A 13,498-nucleotide genomic window follows, 5' to 3' on the forward strand; every position below is an offset into this window, starting at 1 on the left:
AACAACGGGAACCTGGATGGGACCAGCTGAAGTAAAATACATGGGAAAAGGGTACGTGTGTGTACTTACTCCCACAGGTCCTAAATGGATTCCCAGTAAATGGACCAAAGCAGCAATAACTCAAGAAGTCAATGACCGATAGATTGTTTCTTCTGACGGAAGAAGACAAGCAGAGGGTCAATGACAAACTCTTATTGATTGTAAAACCTATTATTGAGAGGTTAAGAGGCTATCAAAAAGAGATTGACGACATAGTTGAAAGTTGCACATCTTTTGAGAATATTGTAAATGGGATAGAAGAGTTAGCAACATTTAAAGTTGAGGGACCAGCTAAACAGGACTGTCTTGGATGCAAAAAAAAAAAACCACAATGTGCAGCATGGGTAGCTTTACAATATGGAATGTGTAAAGAAATATTTTGGATAAGGCAAAAATTTTTGAGAGCACTATGGTGTTCAACTTGTGAATTTAAATTTGTTTTTTATAATTGGCAGAGAGAGCTGCGGAGATAAACTAAATTACCTTTGACCATTTCCATAGCCTTGTTTGAATCACCAGAACAAAAAATATTGGCCTTTTATCGTTTTGAGACTGAGGCCTGTGTAAGAAGAATTCAGGCTCAGTTAAGTTCAAAAATTTTAACCTATTGTTGTTCCAAGAAAGTACCATTTACAAGACATTCACTGTTTGGTCCTATCAAGGGAAATTTAAAGAGGAAATTGTATGAAGCAATTACAAGAGAAGATTTGTAATCATGTTTGCAAACTTTAATCACATTATATGGCTTGGTGTACTATTAACTGCTGTTTTAGGAATAACGTGCTTCAATCAACCAAGGGACAATATTTGGGTAACGTTTGCAAATCAGTTGAACCTTCGCTTTGTCTTAGCTTAGGAGGAGTGACTAATCCTTTTCGAACTTGTTTAATAGATCTACCAGTGTGGAAGCCTGAGGAGTTTTATGGTTTAGTGAGCAATGAAACATTGTGTTGAAATCTATCTGCGGTTAAGGTTTTAGATGGAGCGATTAATGGAACTCCACCACTTCATGACGCCTATCGGCAGTGTCAATACTGTCACTTAACACCACCTTGCAATCACCCTCTGAAGAGTTAGACCTTCTTGGGAGCGCTAATGCCAGTCTGTCAAGAAACAATTTAGGAGGATGGGTTGATTTTACTCCTGTAAGTGATGTGGCACCTCGACCGTGGTTAAAATACAGGGGTACTTGGGCTACTTTGGATTCTAATTTAGATTGGTTTAGTGTTCTCGACCAAACGTTTGATAAATGTAATGCTAGCAAAATCGACACTCCAAAAAGGCTACCGAAAGGCATCTTCTTGATTTGTGGAGATAGAGCATGGAATGGTATACCGGCACAACCACAAGGAGGGCCTTATTATCTTGGCAGACTATCACTGTTTCACCCCAATGTATCTTTGATCATGCAGTGGAGCCCAAAAACGAGCAGGAGAAAACGTAGTGTACATGAGCTAGACTGCAGTCAGATAGGAGACCCTACATTTTGGAGTGAATTCAAACAGGTAGCAATTGCGACCATCCTCCCTGGAGCTGCAGCTAATAAGGCAATGAATTTAACAAAACAATTGGGTTGTTGGGCAAAAAAAAAAAAAAAAACAAAAAAAACCGAATTGAACATGACATCAGAAATTCTGGACATGCTCACAAGTGATGTACAAAGCGTCAATCATGCAGTGTTACAAGATAGAGCTGCCATAGATTTCTTGCTCTTGGCACAAGGCCATGGGTGCGAGGAGTTTGAAGGAATGTGCTGCTTGAACCTGTCTGATCACTCCACATCTATACATGCTAAAATAAAAAGATTACAGCAGGGCCTTCACCAACTGAAACAAGAAGATGGATGGGGAATAGACAATTGGATACAATCAATATTTGGCTCTTTATCACCTTGGCTCCTCTCTATGATCAAAGAAATATTGCGTTGGATAGGCTTAATACTGTTGCTTATAGCTGCATTTAAGATAGGCTACAACTGTATTATGCACAGTATAACAAAAAATCACCATGCTCTGCTTATGCAAAAAGAAAAAGGGGGAAATGTTGGGAAATGGTTAAGTGAAAAAGGACATGAGAATGTTGAAAAATGGATTGAGGAATGGTTAAGTGAACAAGGACATGATTCAATAGAAAGGCTTTGTGAGACACGTATTGTGTAAAGTGGAAACCTTGTTAAACTCTGAGTGTAGATATGGACTGAAAGAACAAGAAGGCATACAAGAAGGAATCTCTAAGAAGAAACTTTTGAAGGACAAGTGAATCTTTCCCAAGGGAACAGGATGGAGCACTGAGCTCAGCTGTAACTGTAATATACCTGCAAGAAGATAAACGAAACTCGAAGTAGCAATATAGTAATAATGAATTAACAAAAGACAATGAATCAATAAAGAGCAAATAGTTTTAAGTAACTAATCATGTATAAGTTGTAACAAAGCATAAAGCACAAAGCACAAAGCATCTTTTGAATGTTAGGGTATATAATCCGGGCTGATTTTGAATAAAGTTGAAGCTTGCTTTATCACTCATATTGAGTCGTCTGCTTGCTTCCCTCGCCCGTCGCAGGTGAGTGTCCTGCCAGAGGATCTGTTCTCAGTGCCTGTGGCATACGTGGGTGACTGCCTGAGGACCCCTTTGATCTCTTTCTAGTTCAGTGTTTTGCGGGTGGTTAGAAGTTTGTGTAAGAGGAAACTACTGGACCAACTATTGTCCCAAGAGGAACAGAATTTTCTCTGGATCACTTCTTGATTCCAAGAGGAAGGGAAGTTCTCTTGTCTGTAATGAAGGCAGAATTGGGGTAGTGCAGACCTACCGCAGAGTGCGCTTTCGTCTTCCTTGTCCGTGTCATGGGAACAGAAGCACTTGGCAGGAAGACATAAGGTGTCAGTGGGATCATCAGCGGGTTTTGGGAGCTTCTTCCTAGAAACATGACTTTACTGTGTTCACTTCCTCTTCTGATTTAGTTAGCTTTCTGTGCAATCAGATTGGTTATATTTGTCGTGAGGTGTCAGAGAGAGAACCGATAGCTTCTCTCTGCCTGCGCAGTAGTGCGTTGGAGTGGGAGAAGGGAAGCTACTGACTGTTGCGCTGCCTGAAGAGCTAGCAGCTGCTGTTCAGGCTGCTTCAAAGTTATGGTTAAGGTATATTCCACAAACAGCTGAACTGAATCCCTGTGGATTGTGTCCAATGGATGCCTTGCTTGTTTGGCCAGTGTTCAAAGCATGGGTCGCAACATAGACCAACATCTAGTAATGTCAAAGCTCTGTCAGGTTTCAGCTACGTGAGCGCTTGGTGTGATACCGTGCGTGGTTATTAGAAAAACTGTCAGCTCAGTCCTTCACTGGATAGAGTTTGAATCCTCTTCCCACCATACGTGATTTGTAGCAGAAGAAGTGTCGTAGCCCACAACGAGATTTGTTTGCACTGCATAAACCGTTGCCTCTGCCTTGGAGGAAAAAGTGCAGTTTATCTTTACCATGGTAAAAAAAGATAGGGGGCTCCTAATGCTAGGAGGAGATTACACGTTGTGATGACCACTCTGATCCAATCATTTTTCACAGCAGAACAGTTACGGTGCTTAGAGCTGCGCTTTAGGCAAGCAGGCATAAAATACAGTGAGTATCCCTAAACCATTTAGGCTAGAACAGAGAGCTATTTGTTTTATCGGTGTATCATCACAGTACAAGGGCACCACAATGCACAAGCCAACTAACTGATTACAGACTGCATCATTGTTTGCTGGGGATTTTTGTATCTCGTGCACTTTTGTAAGTTACTGTTTTTTTTCGGAGTGTACAGGCCTTGAACCATATCAGCTATTCCACAGAGTTCAGAAATGTTTTCCAAGGAAAACTTTCTTCCCACAGAATAGAAAGTGTGTTGTCCCCAAAGCCTTCGCAGTCGAAATTGCAGTTGTCTTATAGGAAAAACTCTGTCTGTCTTTTGAATGAAGTTGGTAATTTCTGTCTTCAGCTTAGTACCTTTTCTGTCCTAAAGTACAGGCTTATCTTTGTGTGGGTTTGGTACACTTTTCGCTCTCCTCCTTTTTGGAAGGGGCTCTTTTGTCATCTTTCTGGTACTCACCCACTGGATTAGGAGAGCAACTATTTAAATCTTGTGCAGAAATAGGACTTTCCTAAATTGCAGTTGGCTTCCTTGTCAAAACAGTCCTACTAGTAAGTATTACTTGGGGCAAGCTCTTTGTTACATTCATGGATGGTTTTTATGTTAAGGCTAATGTTCGTTAACTCGACTGCTGATGGATGACATGACGTGTCTTTTAATTGGCCCCTTCTGACTCAGCTGTTCTCATCAAACACCAGTTGCTAGAGGAATTTCACTTGCTTCCCCTCTTAACCCTTCTAGAGAATGCTATCTTGCCTGGATTTTACGTACTGACGTCTTTTCCTAAAAGCCGAGATTTAGAAGGGGTTTTCTTCCTGCCTTGAGAAATAAAAATAAATTAAAATGGATAGAGGAAAGGAGTTTGGAGTTGGGTAGTCCCATTCACCCGAACTTAGAAACAGATTTTGAGATGTGATGGAAAAGGGTGTTTTGTCCAGCCAAAAGCGTGTTTAAGTATTCCAGAAGCGGGAGTTTACCTGTTCTTTATTTGATGGTGAAATAGCCAAGAGGTCAATCTACAGTGAGCTGGAAGAAAGGTTTAGAAATACCTGTTTTAACTAAACTTTCTACCTGTCCTGAGGGAAGGGTAGTAGGGAATGGTTAAGTGTTAAGTGGTGCTTCCACCTAAGCCTTTCCAAGGAAGTCAGCGGGAGTGGTGAGAGAGACTTTCCAGTTTTGAGTGTTTCGAGTTAAACCCTGGCTATAATGGATTTAGGGGCCAATCTTTCATTGAGATCGTAAATCCATTGCAGTTGTGTTTCTGCATAAAGTCAACTGCATCTGTGCGAGAATGCATTTGCAAGGGTAATATTCGTCATTACCCGCAGGTAGCAGTAACGCTGAAGTCTTTTCCCTTATATTTTTTTCCTTAGAATCATAATTGCGTTAGTGTTTTCCGGAAGTGCTTATAAACTTCAGTATGGGTCATTATCTCTCCATATACAGGACCATACACATAACAGAGGCTGTGGTGGGTTTGTTTGTTTGTTTAACATATTGTTTTGGTTGAGGCACAAAGAACCAAGAATTCTTGGCTTTGCTTACAGTCCTGTGCCATCTATGTTCTTAAGGACATCTGCATGTTCACGGTAAGGTGATCCCCATTTCTTCAGATTTTTTTGGAAATTGTAATAAATACAGAGAAACTGCATCCAGGCTGATCCCTCTTGTGGGGGAACTTGCAACAGTCATAGACTTGCTGTAGTCAAAACAAGTATGCATTTTAGTGAAATGGTATATAAATTAAGGATTCCTTTAAAGCAGTTACCTTGTTCTTAAAGGGACATTTGCACAGACAGCAATTCAAATGCTGACAGAGATAATGGTCGATTCTAGGTTATGCTTGTTATGCTGAAGATTTGCTATTTCTCTTCTTGAATCCTCCAACTTAGTTCCCTCTTGTTCAGGGACAGCAGGTATAATCTGAAAGCTTCGTCGCTTTGTTTCTACTCATTGAGGTGAGATTCAGGTGCTTTTGTCAGCATTCTTCTGTAAAGACAGCTTTATCAAACAATTTGTGGCTTATTGTTTCTTTAAATGTAACTTGATTTGTGTTTGTGTCTGTTCAAAGCTGCTGGGGGCATTTCAAATATGGTACTATTCTAAAACCCCTGGCAGCAAATTTCACAAATCACCATGGTAAAGTGTGAGCACGTGGGTGGATGGGAGGAAGGCTGAAGTCAGAATCTGCATTAACGGAACCTGTTAATGTTGCACGTGCTCAGTGCCACTAGGACTGCTTGTTCTTTGATGTAGATATGTTCTTTGCTTATGGTCTGATTTTTAATCAGTTTTTTTTTGTTGTTTTTTTTGTTTTGTTTTTTTTTTTTTGTGATTCTGCTTCTAGTCCACTGCAATAATTGGGTATGTGGGTAATATTGGAGACTTCTTTCTGTTCAGGAAAATGGCATATAAGAATCTTGTAATTTATCAAAGAAACTTCAGAACTTCTTTGCTGTCTCTCTACGTAGTTATGGATAGGCTTAAAAGTCAGCATTTTACAGCTGGAGCTACATACCAAGGGCACTTAGTACCTATAGCTCATGTGCTGGTGATTTCTGCCAAGTCACTGTGAATGTTTAAGGTTCTTAGTTTTGTGTAACCCTGTCTGGATGCTTTAGTACATGGAGTTGTTGCCTTAGACACAGAACTATTTCTGAAGTGTAGCCACTGCTATTTTAAATTAAAAAAAAAAAAAAAAAGAAAACAAAAGAGGAACCGTGTTGTGTTCCAGAGTGCTGAAACTGGTTCTTAAAATTGCCCTTATTCGGTCGGTGCCAACAACAGGTAAACTTACCAATTCCTGTTAATCTATAGGAACATTGGCTATTGCTTGATGTGGAGGACAGGAGAAGTTAAACCTGACGTTTCTTGATTCTTCACTACCCGCAGTTCCTCCTCTGGCAGGCCCCGCAGTTCCTCCTCTGGCCTGCTTCTTCAGGCTGCGCACCAGGAGCATCCTCAGTGTGGAAAAAAATGTTTCATGACCAAATGAGAATGGAGTGTGGGAGTGGAGAGTCTTCATCCTTGAGACTCTGCCAGGAGCGGGGGCGGAAAGAAGAAGGAGATGATAGACCGATGGGATGACATTAAAATAGATAAAAAAACCTCCCAAACCCATAAACCCCCCCGCCAAAAAAACACCCCACCCTATGGAGGTGCATAGAGTTGGGTACCAGGCGTAGGGGTGATCAGGGCAGGTGAAAGGTGGCACTGTCTGTTTGAGGAGGAAGACAGAGAGGAATAGAGAAGGAGCGTAAAGGTTTGAAGTGATTTAAGCAGCAGGAGGAGGGCATGGGCATGGATGAGAGCTGATGCAAGAGGGCCAAGTGGGGAAAACGCAGCAGTTCTTTTAGATCAGTGGTGTCGGTCAGTAGTGATCCTTCCTGGAGCGTGGGGAAGCAAGAAGCAAAAGAGGACTCCACAGTGCAAAAATATGATTTTATTCTTGTGCCAGAAACAACTGAAGTGCAGTGGGTGTTCCCAACCTGTTGGCTGCCCTTTCTGTACGTGCTCCAGGAGTGTTTGCAGGGAGCGTCAATCGCAGGTCAGGAATTCAAACCTGCCTGACTTGCCTCACTGACAGCTCTGAAAGTGGTGAATGTAAAATTTCCGCGTACATCTTAGGCTGGACTAGAACACACCATAAAAAAAGCCTTGTGCTTGAAGTGCTAATATTTTTCTTTATTTATCTTAAGTCTTTTGAGGTTCAAACTGGCAGCGAGGTTTAAAAGACAGTAATGCAGGATGGTGCACTAAGGCACATTAACAGACTCTTCACGTGTGCGTGTCTGGGTACCACCACAGAGAAGCCTGCGTGTCTTCAAAATCATTCCTTTTGTAGTATATGGTTTTCAAATTTAGTACATGGGTCATTTCTTCTGAGTAAGATTTTTCATGGACTTTGGTTTCCTGTGTAAGAAAGCATTTAGACTCCATCCACCATACTTTTATCTGTAATACGACTCTAGTTTCCGATTTAATGATTGAGCGATGAAGTTGGAGCAATGGCAAAGAGAAGTTTTAGTTCGCTTACTTAACTGAAATGCATATAAAGTGCCGTTGTGCACTTTAGGGGCAAAGTCAAAAGTCACGTAAGATGTTGGGTTTTAACTTTCTGTTTAACGAAGGACTTCTTTTATTCTAGTTTACTTTTTATCTGCAGCTCCTAAGTTCTGATCACTGCATTAATCCTGTAGAATAACTCTGAAGTAACACCGGTTCAAAGCTATGCTCTTCTCTTATTCCATTTCAGACGCCCGTTTGTTCAAATGGTCGTTTATTTACTGTTGTCTCTCGCAGCAGCTGTGTTTGTATCTTGACTGCTTTATAGTTCCTTCGTTGTTGAACTTGGATCAAATCGTTGCAGTGCAGCTTGATTGTGTGAGTGAATCAGCTTCTTACATAGATCTTCTGGCATATGTCTTACAAAGTGGTTTGGTTTTTTTTTTTTTTTTTCCCCCTGAAACATACATAAAAGTATGCACCCGGAGGGATCTTTCATTTTCGAGGTTTTATATTTAGACTTCTAACTAGCTATAGAATATACATGGTAATGACATTTAAAGTATCTCTAACAGGTTGGGAAGTTCTGTTCTATAAAGCCCTTTTTCTTTCCTTTCTGAAAGTACAGTCCTATTCTGTAACATTTTCCTTAGATTGTCTAAGCTTATGTACTGTGAAATACGGCATCCTGAAAAACCTGTAGGTTAATTCCTCCCTTCTTAGGCACACTGTACTTTGCAATCATGTTTTTGTTTTCCTGTGGGATTTTAAGCAGGAAAAAAATCTGCCATTTTTTACGTAGGGCACGAAGCCTAAGAGCGTAACTCTGGCTTTTAACACCGTCAATAATCATGTCTCCAAAGAAAAGGAGATGCCTGAAGTGCTGTCTGCAGTGAGAATGGCAAGGACAGATGTCCTGGGACTGCTTGGATGCTGGAGTCCTGTTTCCTGGGAGAGCCCCGGCTGAGTGTTAATAGTCCTTGTCACAGATGATTCAGTGCTTCTGTCTGTGCTCTGATTTGTAGTGCCGCTCCAGTGATACTTAAAACGTGGCCATTCCGATGGTGCCAGAGCTGCAAGTTCATTGTGGAGTTTGAATAGCATCGGTGTCCCAAGTCCTCCCTTGTTTCTTTCCCCATCCAAGTGCCGGTACAGAAGGAGGGTGAAAGCTTTGTGCACAGAATGAGGGTGAAAGCTCGCAGTTGGAATGCTTGAGAGATCTATCTGTGCATACAAAAAGCAATAGACACACATACTAGTCAATGTTGAATCTTCAAAAGTGGATGTACTAGTAACATAAACAGCAGATTTTTTTATCATCTGCCTCTACTTACAAAAATGAAGAACGATATAAATTTTCAGTTATTTTTTTCTTGGCCTCTTGTTGCCTGGAGCGTCCTCCGAGCTGCTGGCCCTCCTCCTTCGAGTCCGCTGCGGTGGTCGGACAGGGGAGCGTTCCCTGCCCTGGCTGGAAGTGCTGGGTCCGGGCATGGGGACTTCTGGCTCCTCCTGGGCCTCCTCTTCCTCCGGCAGTGAGGACAACGGGGGACGGGGATTGGCTGCTGGGACTCCCACCGATGGCGTTGGACGAGGTGCCGGGGAGCCTGTCTGCAGCGGATGTTGTGGGGCTGCTGCATGGGACTGAGCTGGGGCTGGGAGACCCAGGCCCAGCAGACGAAAGGCTTCCCTGCGGCACCGTTGCACAGCGACACGTATGAGTTCGTGCACAAACGCCTCGGTGTAGTCAAGGAGGGAGTCCTGCAGCATGTGGACTAGATGTTGTTCGTCCATCCCATGGCTGGTCAAGATGTCAATAGCCATGTCCCCCACCATGGCTGCCTCGCTCGGGCTGCCGCTGAAGATGTGCCGGAGTGTAGCCCGGAGCCAGGGGAGCAGGGACTCCAGGAAGGACGGGAGGGCCTGGAAAAGTCTCGCCCATTGCTCTGGCTGGAGGCCGCCCACCAGAGCTCTGTGCTGGGCGTGTGGTTGGGGCGCTCCAGGGTGGTGGAGGTCCTGGGCAGCTGGGTCAACAGGAGCTCCTTCCCCCTGGCGGACGATGACTGTCGGTGTTTCAGGTGGAGCGATGACATGCTCCACGTAGTCATCGTCCGCTCGCACCGAGTGCAGTATGGAAGTGATCCCCGTCTTGCAGAGGGGGCACTCGGGCTTTTCATCAGCCCACCGCAGGATGCAGGGGTAACAGAATTGGTGGAGGCATGGCATGACAAAGCTGGGCTCCTCCCAGCTGTCCAGGCAGATGGGACAGCGGTCCTCCAGCTGTGTGGCCATGCTCTTCCCTGCCTGCGGGGGGCTGGGGGGAGTGGTGGAGGCCGTGTTGCTGCCTCTCGCTGCTGCTGCAGCAGTGGGTGTTGTGCTAGAAAAGGAAGAGAAGTCGCGGTTGTGGAGATGGGTGGAAGAAATGCCCAGGTCCCCCAAGAAGAAAACGCTCCCAGCTCCCCAGGGTGAGGTGTCCCCTTCCAGCTCACCTCTGCTGCAGCAAGCACCCCTCCTGGGGCGTTCTGGCTCCCTGAAGCAGGACCAGAGAAAATCGTTCTGGCTCCCTGAAGCAGGACCAGAGAAACTTCCTGAGTGGCCAAATGAAGCAGACTGCTCAGCTGGGGTGCAAAGACGAGCCCCCCTGCAAGAGTCTCCACCTGGCTACAAGCAACGAGCGGCAAGCCGTTGCTTGGGGCGTCAGGTACTCGGTGACATCACAGTCCAGTGCGGGTAGCCCTGTCGGCCCACCCATTGGTACCACCTCTCCTCCATTCATTTCTTGCTGCTCACCGATGAATTTTTTTGCCCTGAGAAAGATGAGTCCAAAGTGAAAAGCAATTGCTTTTATCTGTTTGCTTTCCTCTGCTACTAGACCTGCTAAAGAACTTCTTTCTGGGAAATTGCTGGTAATATACTGGTGTTTACTTTGTTACTTTTAACTTGCTTGGCCTGGGCTTTTGGACTTTCTGGTGTTGAACGCAACATTGTAAGTTTTTTTCTCCTAAGAGTTAGTAAAAATTCTGGGGCTTGGGTTTTTTTTTTTTGATGATTTTAGTGTCTTAACTTTATAGTGCATTTCCTGGAGAATTCACAGCAGTTTCATTCAGCGCACAATTCATTTCCACTAGTTAAAAAGCATGAAGGATAGAACCATCACCAACTTTTTATGGCCTGCCTCTGGACGCTGATTGTTTTGTGGTAACAAAGTAGAGAAACGTACTGGATGAAGGCTCCATGTCCTGTGTATGATGGAATCCCGTGAACTGGTGGCTGCTGGGCCAGCCTTCAGGCGCTGGCAGGGCTGGAGACAGGTGCTGCGCTGCATCGCTTGCCTGGAGTCCTGGGCCGTGGGCTGGTCGGGCCATAACGGCATCAGTGCGCCAGGGCCCTGACAGCTGACATTGAAGAGGATTACGGTGATACCGCAAATGCCAGCAAATACTCCTAAGACTCCTTTTGGAGTTTTAGGAAGCAAGCATCGGTTGTCAGGGCTGGGCAACACGACAGAGTGATCTCCTTCAATCCTGTACGGAGAGACAAGAGCTGGGTGCAGAATGCACTTCCCGCTTACATGCATATGTATATGTTTTCCCAGAAATCTTGCACATATTCTGTTACTCTCCAAGGACGAATTTAACTGTTATTATGAACTGAACAACAGGCAAACCTCTTGCTAATTTGGAGCTTTGGAGCCAGCTCTGCCCGGCTTTGCCGTTTGAGACAAAGAGACTGCAAGCAGAGGTGATTACAGGAAAAAGCACATCTGTTCAGCGCAGATCATGCTTCACCCAGAGCATTATCATCTCCAAAGAATGAGCATTGTCTGGGAAAACGCTGCTCGAGGCCAAACACACTATGAGAGGAAAATTCCATCCGACTTTCTAAATACAAATACTTGGAAGAAACTGAACTCCACCTTAGCTTAAATCAAAATATTCCACTTCTTGTTATAGTAACTGCTTCTTGTGTCAGTGGTGCCAAAACCCATAACCCCTCTTTTGGGCACCTCGGGAACCATCTCTGGTTGTTTCCCAGAACGAGCCAGGCCGTGTTTGTGCCCTCCAGCCCCAGCAGACGCCGAAGCGTGCCAGCCGCTGCCTTTCCAGCCGCGCAGCGCTGTCTAGGGAAGGCTGCGGTTAAAAGCAACTTGCTTGTGTTCAGTCGCTAATTATTAAGGACACAGAGCTGAAAAGAAATGAGCGGAGTCCATGTTCTCTTCTGTATGTCTCCGCTCAGATTGATTTAACTGCTTGTCAAGTCACACGCCAATTCTTGTAAAAGTGACAGAAGATTTTTCCCTTAAACATTTCTACAACTCACAGGAAATCAAGAAGGCACTAGTTTATTCTCTTTCCAGACGTGCTTGTAATGCAGTAGCATATACTCAATAGAATTCTAAATCATAAATTACAGTAAAAATTAGGGCATGGATTAAACCACCTGGTGAAGCAGGATTTGAATCCATTCATATTTGTAAGTTCTTCCTTAGTAGTGCTGAAGTCGTGGTCGTGTTTTTTTGAAGAAGCAGTACTGAACTGGCAAGTTGCTTGTTCTTATTGTTTTATGTCTTCTTTTCCTCTTCCTAAAAACCGTCCTTTTGTGTGTACACGCTTCTGGATGAATTATCTCAAAGTGTAGCTAAGTGACCAGCTGGGTGGAGAGTGAGAACTTGGTTTGAAAAATCTCAAAATGTGGAGATAATAGCTGGAGGTGTTGGAGGCAGTAGCTTTCAGAGGCATTTGCTGTTTCTCTGTTACTGGCAGATCTAAAGCAGAGGCCACGCTTTTTTTCAGGACTCTGCCAGGATGTTTTTGTTGGCCTTTTACTTCTAGGGTGGCAGTCTTGTTTGCATCTGTAGCTCACAATTGCAGAGGATGCTGATAAAAAAAGATGGTAATTTCTCAGTAACAGCTCTGTGTTTCCTGTATGTCATTCTAAGAAATTTTTGGAATATTAACTGTGAGGAAACAATTTTAAATTATCATTAGGTACGTGGAATTGTGCCTTCTAGGGATGCCAAAACGTAGCAGGTAGCACTAGACGTGACTTCAAAAAGTATCTCATTGTCAAGCTGATGATTCCTTTTTGGTGTTTGTCAGGGATCCTTGTCAATCTCTGACAAACACCAGAAAAGGTCTGATGAGGACTTAAGGATTTCTGTAATTACTTACGCTTTGTATGAATAAAATGCCAAAACCACGTGACTGGGAGCTGTGGTTCTCAGGGGTTTTGCTTTATGTGCGTACTGAAGCGTGTCATACCTACATTATAAATCCTGATAAATTTTTGCGTGTTTGCTTTTACTGAAGTTTTTGTTTGGTGACCTAGCAGTTCTAGTTAGAGAAGGATTTTTTGCTTTGTAGGCGATTATGACCAAGTATTGTACAGAGGCGTGAAAAATAGTTGCTGGAATAGTTAAAGTACAGTTTGAGATCCTTTAGGTATTCACTTCTCTCATCTTGGCTTGTAAGCGTGAGAATACTTTAGCCATTTATATTTCTATCTTTTCTGTAATCAGAGGCTATCCAGTGATGTACCCTTGATAGTCCCTTGGAATTTTTCCAACTCTGTTGTGCTTATTTGATATTGGCACAATAAATATGTTTGTGTCACTGTATTTTCAGGATTATAATCCCGTGGTGTCACGTGATTATTCCAAATAATCCAAATGGTTGTTAACAAGCGTAGTGCTAGTACTCTTTAGCCTCTTAGATTAATCTGAAACATCTATAGACTGTCCAGGATTGGACAGTCTCACGTCTGCATTGGCTGCAAGTGAGGCTGCAATTCCTTGATCAGGAATTGAGGTGAAGCGTGTTAGATATTGATTCCACGC

The 13,498-nt window shown here is 43.6% G+C and overlaps 2 protein-coding genes across 2 annotated transcripts in view; one reads left to right on the forward strand and one right to left on the reverse strand.

Annotated features, from left to right (window-relative positions):
- The window catches only part of LYRM7 (LYR motif containing 7), a 67,707-nt gene that overhangs the window by 17,879 nt on the left and 36,330 nt on the right, over positions 1–13,498 (forward strand).
- Positions 6,827–13,491, reverse strand: LOC128850355 (uncharacterized). Its single transcript, XM_054053818.1, has 2 exons — positions 9,000–13,491; positions 6,827–8,889 (listed from the first exon to the last, which is right to left on the reverse strand). The coding sequence occupies exon 1, from the start codon at positions 9,952–9,954 to the stop codon at positions 9,028–9,030; it is 927 nt and encodes a 308-aa protein (XP_053909793.1). The 5' UTR covers positions 9,955–13,491; the 3' UTR covers positions 6,827–8,889; positions 9,000–9,027.

Source organism: Cuculus canorus, chromosome Z, assembly GCF_017976375.1.
Source record: "Cuculus canorus isolate bCucCan1 chromosome Z, bCucCan1.pri, whole genome shotgun sequence".
Taxonomy (NCBI): domain Eukaryota; kingdom Metazoa; phylum Chordata; class Aves; order Cuculiformes; family Cuculidae; genus Cuculus; species Cuculus canorus.